Source organism: Gouania willdenowi, chromosome 14 (assembly GCF_900634775.1).
Source record: "Gouania willdenowi chromosome 14, fGouWil2.1, whole genome shotgun sequence".
NCBI lineage: Eukaryota > Metazoa > Chordata > Actinopteri > Blenniiformes > Gobiesocidae > Gouania > Gouania willdenowi.
Genome location: NC_041057.1, coordinates 18,156,120 through 18,167,559, shown reverse-complemented (window position 1 = coordinate 18,167,559; position 11,440 = coordinate 18,156,120). Strand labels below are relative to the sequence as shown.

The following is an 11,440-nucleotide window of genomic DNA, read 5'->3' as shown; positions in this document are numbered from 1 at the left end:
ACGCTTATTTATGCAGAGAAGCTTCCACAGCAGACAGATTTAAAAAAAAAAAAAAAAAAAAAAAAAAAAAAAAACAGGGTGAAGGGGAAAGCATGGCTGTGCAAAGTTGCTCATGGATTTTAAGGTCTTTGTTGAGGCTTTTAATTGTGTATTTTGGCCTGGTTTTATTTGCTGTGCTAAATGCCTATGTCCCAAATACCGCCACTCTTTTTCCCCCTCCTCATTTTCCTCTGCAGTGCATATAATCTGTGCGCAAAACGTGTCCGGTGCGTGCCTCCGAAAGACAAAGAGAAACTGTTGCAGCGTGTCCATGTAGTACATATGAGATTAAATCTTACATTTACAGTGAATGATAAAAACCAAATGCACTACTGTGCAGTCTGAGTGGCTCATAGAGGTCCTTATTGCTCACAGAATCGTGGTGATCAGAGGCGCACAGGTGGGCGCGCTCTCCAAGGTGCCAACGGAACAGATCCAGCGTCCTCACAGCGGGAAGGTTTGGTCACCAAGTGGACCGAAGAGGCGCGCACACACACCGGGTCAAAGCAACGCTGCAGCCTGAGAATGATCCTTCCGCGGTGTTTGATTAGTGCATGGAGGATGCGTTTGTATGCACGGTAGTCTTGGGAGGAGAGAAGGGGACATGGGCGGGGCTGAGGCGCCTCTCATTCCCCCTCCATGCTTAGCGGGGCAGCAGGGCTGGAGAGACCTCCGGGGAGCACAGTCGCCAGTCCAGCACGGAGACCCGCCTGGCCAAAAACACGCGGCTCAAACTTGCCAGGATTGCCAAATATTCCTGAAAAATATACCTGCTATTTATGGCATGTGGCTTGTAACTTTACTCCTGTTGTACTCTCTCCAAGAAGGTAAGAATGAAAGAAACGCTTGACACATTTCACCCTCTTTTGCGCACGGGGTTGGCTTGTGTTTTAAGTTTGAGAAGAAAGTGTTTGTTGACCGCGTGTCGTTAATTTTGGAGTGGTGGATAAAGGATGGATTCTGCTTTGATGGGACATCAGACCGAACGATGCACATTTGGTTGGAAAAAATCAAATAGTCTAAAATCTTTTTTTTTTTTCTCTTCTCGTGCGTAAAAATGCCAAAGTCCAAGCCTGTAGCTTGATGTGCAGGATGCACCTGGGTGTTTGTGGGTTTTACGCAGCGGACCCTGGTGCTCTTGGCACCGATTGTTTTCGCATTACCAACTCCAGTTATGAATATGTAAAATGGCTGAATAGGAAGAATGAGGTGCAAACACTGAGGGAGGCTGCAGGAACGTAACACGTCGCGGCCTCTAATTATATCAATTGGGCGACAATTTTGGAGCAAATCTGGACAGAAATGTTTCCCTTCTGTAAAGTTGGAGGTGATTTATTTATTTTTATTTTTTTGTCGTTTTGAACAGTAATATTTTTATTGTGCAGTCTTGGCTAATTGCAGCTGTTTTGATGGGCTGGTTTTGGCACATCGCTTCAACGGAGAAGCTTTTACGTTTTACGAGATTAAACACGTTATTTCTTTCTTTCTTTCACGACAAATTGTTACAATTTAATTTGAAAGGTAACAAAAAGGCCCCCCATTTTCCTACACAGAGGCCTTATTAGTTTAATTGCTCGACAGCCACATAAAGGCCATAATTAGTGCATTCACATTCCTGGTGCTTGTTTAATTCATTTGATCTCCCTTGAAATATCCTGTGTTAATTTGGACTGTTTAGTATTATTGAATTTCTATTTATTTTTTCTCCCCATGTCTTGTTCAGTGTACACACCAAATCCCTGATCCCAAGGCAAAGTTGATCTTGTGCTATTACAGTGCATTATAATAATCCTGCACAAATCTGCGTCGAAAATAACAAGAAATCACCAGCTATCTCCACATGAGGGCAATTCCTTGGCCTTTGTGTCCTCTGCCTGTTGAAACATGTTTACATGGTGTTGTTTTTCATTCGGATCAAGACAGGCTTGATGAAGGAGATCATTTATTTATAGAGAAAATGGTAAAACACGGGGAGAGATTATGGATTTTCTGTATTAGGAAATATGGCGCGTTCGGCGCCAGTGATTAAAATAGGCCTCAGCCCGATTGGATTCTGTTTATTTATCATTTCGGCTTTTTAATTGTTATCAATTAAAATCATTAATGAGAACTTAAATTGGGGGAATATAATGTGCCAGATTTTCCCTCAAACCTGAGTTGATTGTTGAGGTTTTGCGGGTTTATTTAATTGTGCGCAAAATGTCTCCAAATGAGGAGCTCCAGGGGAAGGGGGTGCAGGGGACAGACATGCCCGGTCATAGTCCCCGCGATTACTGCACCTGGACCCCACTAACGTGTACGCGCACGTCTAGGCCACGCTGTCAGTGTATGTGTGAACGTGCGCGGGGACACCCCTCGTTCAGCTGTTTTTTTTTTTTTTTTTTTTTTTTCTCCTTCCTCCTCCTCTTGTAAAACTGCTGTTTATGTCTCATTTTAATTATTATTATTATTATTATTATTTTGCTGGCCAAATAAGACAACGGTTATCTTAAATTATATATCCTTTTAATTTAATATATCTGTAATTTTAGGATCTAAATTAAGAGAAATGTTATTGAGCCTTTTTGTGTGTGCATAATTAATTAATTGCTTTTACAGGCATTGCCGTGTTTTGATTGTTTACTGCACAAAAGGCAGTCTAATATAAATATGTAATTATTCATTAAGAATTTGCAGCTTAGGAATTTAAAATGCATTTCTTTAAAATTTACCCTAATGTGTGTAAACGTGGAAAAATGGTGTTAGTGCTAGTTCCTTATACAGATACATAAATGCAAAAAAAAAAAAAAAAAAAATCTCCCTCCCCACTCCAATTCCCTGCGCTCCCCCTGCAAGGCTGCACAATTAAAGCTGCAATCTGAGCTTTATGCAGCACTCAGTGACAGGCTGTGTGGTGCCAATCATTAGACAGAGAGGACACAGGCCTCCTTTTAACCTAGCATTAAACCAATGCTTCATTAAGGACTGCGTCAAAACACAATTTTCATTAGGCCTGAAAGAAGAGTTACACCAAGGGCTGTTTGGGCACTTCAGGCTGTAATTCTTGGACACATTAAATTCATCAAAATTGTAACTGTGGATGCCATCATTTAATAGAATGTGAATAATTTACAGTTATTATCAAAGTTTTTTTCATAAACAATTTGGATATGTATTAAACGGGTAAGTGAAAAAAATTAGGATTCTATTCTAAAAGTGAAAAAAGTGCCCACACATCCATAGATGTGAAGTTAATGGCTAAACGAAGGCTAACGTGTTCTGATTGGTGAGAATCATCAGCAAAAAGGGACTCGGCTTACCAACAGGACGTCACACCTCTGTCACCGACTTTCCTACAATCTGATTTATTATTTATGTCAAAATGCAAATGAGATTACAAGTGAAAAGTAATCAATTAGAGCATGTGTAATACAGATAGACACCATCCAGAGGTGAGAAAAGCATCTTTCTCTTGAGTAAGAAGTCTGTGTAACACCATCCTTTTGGTGCTGATTGAGCCAAATCTTTCCCCAAATTTCATTGGATGCTGGAGCTGCACATTTTTCAGATGGGGGGGGGGAGTGTTCAGCAAATGTCAAATATCTGAAGCAAGTAGTTGTTTTTGTTGGATCTCCCTCTCTCTATCTTCATCTCTCCCTCCCTCCATCGCTTCCTCTCGCACTAACTCCCCTCCCTCTCTTTCCCTCATCACTAGGCAGAATTAAAGGCTGGGGGAGGGGCAGTTTATGCAGACTGTGCTAGGACTTGTGATACACAGATTTGATATTCACATTAAGAGAGAAACTGGCTGCTTTGAAGTGAGGGGGGGGACAGGTCCCAGGGGACTGCTGAAGTAGCACACTTTTTTCACTGACACAGCACAGTCCAGGGGGGGTTGGTAGGAGGGGGGGGGGGGGTGGCAGATTGTTGGGGACAGGGTGTACGGATAGACGGTGGGTGGGGAACAGTGATACCCCTGCATTGATTAGATGTAACCTCAACAATCCCCCAGCCCCCCTTCTTCTTCTCCGCCCACCAACCACCTACTTATGCCAGACCCCTGAGGATTATCCATAAACTTACACCTATCTCAATCCACCCTCGTATCCCACCAATATTCAATTCACACCCCATTCCTACCACGTGTCTCCTCCCAGTTCCTCGTCCTCTGCATCATGTTTAAACAAACAGTTGCAGCTTCTGTTTTCTTCATAACAAAAACACAACTTTTTGCCCTGCAATCAAAAAAAAAAAAATAAATAAAAAAAAAACAGTTGAAGGATGAGTGATGGAGAAACAGCAGGTGGAGAAAAGCACAGAAACTAAAAATGTGGTTAGAGATGAAGAAGAAGCCAAGCAGACAGATGTTCTTTTACCGCATAAGTCCCCATCCTGCCTCTTGACCTTTAGCACATCTGTCCATGTAAAGTTAAAGATCAAGCATGGTGGAAATGATTTTAGCGTATAAGAAATAGTTTGAAAGAGGAAGATGAGCGAGAAGGAAAAAGGTGTGGATGGGGTGTTAGATGTTTGTGCTCGGGCACAGGGACGTACGGATGTGAGAATGTGTGAACGTTAGACCTCTGGAGTTTGTTTACCTCCTCAACACAACACATTTGTGAATGTCAGGTGTGTGTGTGTGTGTGTGTGCACTCACTTCCAGGAGAGGCGTAGATGGGCTGCATTATGCATGATGAAACCCTGCATAGGTTATGACTTGTGCCTCTCTGACATACATATTCATGCATGGCTCTGTGGCAGGATGTATAAAATAGTGGCTGCGACGCTGACAGCCTGAGGTTTAGCTCCAGCGCTGCCATCAGCGCTCCAACACCTTCCAGTGAGAGCTGCTTTACTCTCTGCTGCTGGGCCTGAACGAGGTTGATGAAGCCTCCTGGGTGCAGGTGATGCAGCAACAGTACCAACAGTAAAACTAAAACCACACAGCGTTGGTCACTGTGGCAGAGCGTCCACTGGCTGCTTGATATGGACAATAATCAAGATATATGGTGGTTTAAATTACGCTTAAGGAGATGTTTTAGTTTTTTATTATGGCTATTTATTGCTGCATAAATTGCAGTTTTGTCTTCTAATAATATAAAGCTGGTATCATATAACAATATAAATACACATTTCAATTATTTAGCAGTTTTTCCAAAGGTAAAAAAAACAACAGTATTTAGTCAAGCATTTTAAATTGTGAAATATGCAGAGGTGTAAAGTAGGGATGTCCCGATACAACTTTTCACTTCCGATACGATGCCGATATTGCAGCCTTGAGTATTGGCCGATATCAATTAGGTATCAGCACGAATCATATCTTTATTACTTATTTTGTAGTGTGGAATGTTAGAAAAGGCTTGATTATTAAAAAAAACAAAAAAAAAACAGACCCTTTATTATAAACCAATGGATTATATATAAATAACTTTTTCTATGATTGAACAAAATAAATTAAAAAGTTAAATAGAAGATATGGAAAAAAAAAAAAAACAATATATATTATATCGGAGATTTTAAATATAAAAAAGTCCGATATTCATTTTCTGGCTGATATCGAACCGATATCAATATCGGATCGGGACACCCTTAGTGTAAAGAGTACTAATATATCCTATTCAAGTAGAAGTATTGTTACTTGACTGAAAACGTACTCAAGTACAGGTACATAAAATACTCAAGTATAAGTAAAAAGTAGCTTAATTAAATAGTACTCAAAGTAAAAGTTACTAATTACTTTCAGCCCCCACATTTATTTTTGGTAATAAATCTTGCCACGTTTCCCTTGCATACAGTAAAGATCTCAAGTATCATCTTAAAAAAGAAGGGTTAGGCTTAGGAACTTCATTTATTCTCCACATAGGCATCTGTAAAAATTAAAAGGTTTGTCAAAATGTACAATTGTTTTATTAAAAAAATATCAATTTAATTAAAAAGAAGAAAATATAGCCACATTTATGAACTTTAAAACAGTGCCATGTGGGTAATAACATAATGGGTAGAAACCACAACCTGCACCAAAGAAAGTGGCTGGGTGTTGATCAGAACCGGTACGACTAAAAACATATTATGTTAAATGCACCTTCATAAACTGCTAACCTGAAATCATTACCGTACTGTTTTCTTTTAAATAATTTACTCAGTAACTGTTGGGTGTACTGTAGAAATGTAATGAATTACTTCTTTTAAAATGTACTAAAGTAAAATTACTGATTCATAAATATACTCTAAAAAGTACAAGCACCTATAAAAGCAACTGAATTACAGTAACATGAATTCATTACTTTCACCTTTGTAGATAATTGGCACGTAAACCAAGAGCCCTCAGAGACCACAAACCTTTACCAAGCTCTCAATATTTTCTATGCCAGATATTGGCAGTGATCTGGGTCAATGATCCTGATCATGGTACTATGATCAGTCACACTTTAAAGCAGAGATGGGCAAGTTTATCACAGCGGGGCCACAAAAATGTGACTGTCAGAGGATCAGATCCGAGGGCCAAGTTATCAAGCATTTAGAATTATTACCAATCTGATCATTAACCATGTGTTCCTGGAGTCATTTTGTCTATTATTGTTGTTTTTCTGTGATTTTTGTCGTTATCTTCTGTGTTTTTGGAATCATTTCATGTTTTTTTTCAATACATATTTTTTGTTATTCTGTGTACCTTTTTTTTTTTCTTCTCATTGTGTGTGGTTTTGGAGTCAATTTGTGTTTCCATGATTTTGTGTTGTTGAGTCATTTTTTTGTCGTTTTGTATACTTTTATTTATTTTTTTAGTTTTTTGGTAATCATCTTTTGTGTTTTTGGCCTGAATTTTGTGTATTTTTCAGTGATTTTATTTGTTTTTTTAAGTCATTTTGTGCGTTTACTGGTGGGGCCGCACAAAATTAGACCGAAGGCCTCATTTGGCCCCTGGGCCGTCAGTTGCCTATGTCTGCTTTAAAGGCTTTGAAGAAATGTAAATTCACTAAAGATACAGTAGGTTTTTTGAAAAATTGAGATGCAATGCGGATCCGATCGAGATGAAATGTAGGCAATTGTGGAAACAATCCGACATAACGGAGTTAAATTTTAAATTTTATTAAGATTGTTTAATTACAAACCAAAATATGAATTTTTCCAAACTAGCCTAGAATCAGCATATTGATCCCGATTCTCTTCAAAATGTAATGGAACTGTCCATGGTGTAATATTGATGTTTTAAATTTTTTTGTCAAAATCTTTTTAATACATTAATCAAGTTTAAAAAAAAAAAAAATAATAATTATTACAGTTGGTGCTCAACATAGTGTGTTGTATGTTTTTTTTATTTTTTTTATTTGTGGAAATGGGAACAATTATTGATACCTAAGCTGTCATGACAATTATAGACATCACACAGATTTTTAAATACGCTATAACTTATCCAGCAAGTACAAACAAATGTCTTTTTAATAAAAAGTTTTTTGTTTTTTTTTCTAAAGAATAAGTTAAAATCTATGTTCTGTTCACCCTGAGCCCATCACAGTCCTTTACAAAGCCAATACAGAAAACCAATTCACACACACAAGCTGCCAGAGTCAATGCTGCAATAACTTATGTTGAAGTGATGTGAATGCTTTTTGACTTAATACTCAGCAGGTAACATCCTCTAGCACGCCCAGGGGAAGCATAAAGAAAAGCTGAGGCCTTTGGGATCTGAACCCAGTACCTTCTAGCTGTGAGGCATCAATCCCACCCCCCACAGCATGACCACCATCCATAGCACATAGTTTAACAATAACCAGAGGAGTCTTTGACTGTGAAACGGGAGCTTTCATTCTTAAAATCTATAACAGAAGTTGCACTGTTTTCTCCCCCGTCTGCATTTGAGCTACATTTGCTAATGTAGCAGGAAAATTTAACACTAATAAAAATACCTGTCAATTCTTATAGCTTTAAAAAACATTGTCAAATATATATAGACCAAAACAAATTAGTAAATGGTAAATATATTTGTCCTAATTCCCATCAGGAAGAAAGACGTATATTTAAGTAAGAAGAAAGTCAACAGAAGCTGTGTTGCCAGGTTGGGCTCAAAGTAGGGCTGAACGATTTTGGAAAATAATCTAATTGCGATTTTTTTTTTTAATTTTTTTTTTTTTTCCTCAATATTGCGATTGTGATTTAATATGCGATTATTTTTTCAAGGGCCTTTTGTCTTGGCGCAGTGAATTATGCCACCGCTCTTGGAAGCGAGGGGTCGCGAGACGCAAACCCTCGGGACATTTTTTTTGGACCTTGAGGTGACTCTGGAGACAATATTACATTAAAATTTGATATATATGTTTGCGATATGAAGCCAGTGTAACGGGAGGGCTCTCTATGCAGCCATCCTATGCTGCTGCCACGTCTCCAACACATTTTATTCATATTATTCACCGCTGGTCACGTCACTGAGGCGGTAAAGTGATGAAGCGACCAAAAAGTGCGACGAATCACGGGTGATTTAAGCCACAATAGTCACTGAAGGTGCGTTCCGGGTGAACGCATCTTTAGAACAGGCTCGTATTCCTCAAACACCGGCTTATTTCACCTATCAGGGTGAATAAATCACTCTCTTCCGGGTGGTTACCATGGTAGTTCCTTTAACCGTCGATCCATTGATGATGGCTTTTTATCACGCACGTACACGTATGTAACCCAAGGTTTACATAGTCAGGGTTGATTGACCCACTTCATACCCATCGCGGGGTATGTTGACCCAGAGTTTATAGATAGATTGAGAGTTTAACCCACCTTTATGGAATACCCCTCAGAGGCTTTACCACTTCAACATATCTAACTAACTTCACGCTTCATGAAACATGTGGACATTACCTGAACTTAACAAGACAGGACAAGGGCAAAAAAAATAACTTTGCAATTATAAAATTGCATTTTATGTTATTGCGATAATATCACAAATGCAATTAATCGTTCAGCTCTTGTTTAGAGTGTCTGAAAAAAACAGTATAGGGGACATTTTGGTGAGTTGTTGACAGTATCTGGTAACTCAGAGCAGACTGGTTTGGGTGTGTGAGATGCTCCAGACACATTGTTGAAAAGAAAATAAGCAGGAGACAGAAGTTGTTCATTCAAGTTTTTTGTTAATTTTTAAGTGTTTGAAATGGTTTTCTGTTTTGATATCTTTATTAGCACAGGCTACATATACATACTGTACCTGAGCTAATGTCAGTGGCCTGTGTTAATGTTATATTGTTAATTTAATGCAGACGAGGTCAACGTGTTAAGATGTTACTATTGCAGGTTCTCTGCCTGCTGCTCACCTGTTGGTTTAAAAGTACATTTGTGCAGATAACTGTTCTGTTTTTAAATCTTTCTTTTTGGGGATCAACATTTTTTTAAAGACATATTACCCCTTAAAACTATTTGACCTGAAACAACACAAAAACTAAAATATGTAAAGAATGTCTTTGTTGTATTGTTGAGATAAAATGTGACTCCCAACTCTTTTCACTCAGGCTCATATTTTGCTTTGGGTTTGCTTTTTATTTGTTAGTGTTTGTTCTGGCTTTGTCCTGGAAAATGTCCTCCTTGAGTTGTGGAAGGTACTCATAGTTAGGGCTGCACGATTATGGGCAAAATGATAATCCTGATTATTTTTGATCAATATTGTAATCACAATTATTTATCATATTAGGGAAAAATCTGTTTTTTATTGCACTACTTTTAAACAAACTGTGTACAGTTTACAGTGCAAAATTAGGCTTTAAAATGTAATTATAATTTAAAAGATCAGGTTAATTTAATTGTAGCAACCAAAATCGTGATAACAAATAAAATTTGATTAACTGTGCATCCCTACTCATTGAACATCATTTACTCTTTATCTGTACGTTTTCATTTAGACGATACTATTTAATCTAAAATGCTGTATGTTGGAAGCAGCAGTGTTAATAATATTAATAATACATTTTATTTGTATGGTACTTTACATTAAATACATTTCAAAGTGCTACAAAGAAAGCATAAGTCTTACAAGGAACTTAACCAGCAAAACAGTATAAAACCAAAAACAATGAGGCATATAAAAAGGTGAGTCTTTATCATATTGATATTTTAGCTTTAGAGTTGATTTAGCGGCGTCTGTCTTCGATCGTCAAACATTCTCAGACATGTAAGAAATGGAAAAAGAAAGAAAATGTGGTAGTAATGTAATGTGGCCTTTGTTTTTCTCAAATGAAAAGTGATGATGTGGTTATAACTTATTGGATGAATGTGCGTTCACTTCAAATGCTCAGATGAAGCGATCATAAAGCTTGACACCTGGGATTAAACCCACTCTCTCCTCCACCACTGAGCACAGATCACACCCACTAACCATGATTAATAAACATCTCATTAATTATGTAAATGTTTTAAAATGGAAAATAGTCTTCAAGCTCGTTTGATGTATTTATTATAAATTACGGGATTCAGTCTCTGTGTTTCTAGGCTAAAGTTGTGTTTGTATTGGTTTTCTAGAGCTGGGTATCCATTCAGATTTCCTAAATCGACTCGATTCACAATTCAATTCGTTTTTTGGAATGGATTGATATTTCAGTCCCATTACCAATTTTAGTTGAATATAGAAGTGTTTCTCAGAGATCTAATGCTGTAAATAGTATAAAGTAACTCTAACCTAATTTTGTGCAGTATTGAAAAAAATTATAAATGATGTTTGCATTAAGAATTGAGCCCATAGCACAGCATTACAGAGTAGTAGAAAAGATGTACTAAATAATACATTTAAATGGATTATTTTTAACCCAGCCCTAATGCTTTCATAAAGCTTTATTTTCAAGCATCAGGTATGAACATTGTGAAGCTGATCAGGTATAGATCTATAATCACATAGATCAGTCTAGGTTTTGTACCATAGAGCACGTATGTCAGTGTGAATTTTGACAGAATTTGTTTTTAGCCATAGTCGTTTGACTAAAATGCAACTTGGTTTTAGTCAAAATGTAGTCATCAAGCTCTTTCAGTCCTAGTCCAGATTTAGTCTAATTAATATTCTAGTCGACTAAATCTGTTACAGGATTTTTAAAGATTCAATAAGCATTGATCAACCTGATAGAGGACGTTATTAATGTGTGTAAATACACACACACACAGATTTGATGTGATCAATCCATGATCACATGAGGTCTGATTGAATTTTGTCCCACGTGGCAAAATTATAGTTTGGTTTGTATTAGTTGACGAAAATATAGATATATTTTTATATAGTTTTCGTTAACATGTATATTTTTAAAAAAAAAGTTATTGTCACTTAGAAAAATGTAGTGTACGAAAACTACGATGAAAATTTTTAGCCGACAAAATTGATACTGATGTGTTTGTTTGTCATCCAGCATGTTATATGTGGGATGTGTGTATTTCACAAGTCTTAAAAGGCATTAAATTCATGAAT

General features: G+C 37.4%; 1 protein-coding gene across 5 annotated transcripts in view; it reads left to right on the top strand.

The window, feature by feature from the left end:
• Window positions 1–424: 424 nt before the first annotated feature.
• LOC114475516 (Down syndrome cell adhesion molecule-like protein 1 homolog) overlaps window positions 425–11,440 on the top strand; it is a 75,267-nt gene continuing 64,251 nt past the window's right edge. For all 5 annotated transcript variants that reach the window (XM_028466391.1, XM_028466390.1, XM_028466389.1 and 2 more), the window contains exon 1: window positions 425–866. In XM_028466391.1, the coding sequence (XP_028322192.1) occupies window positions 611–866 (256 nt within the window). In that variant the 5' untranslated portion in view covers window positions 425–610. The remainder of the gene's footprint in view (window positions 867–11,440) is intronic.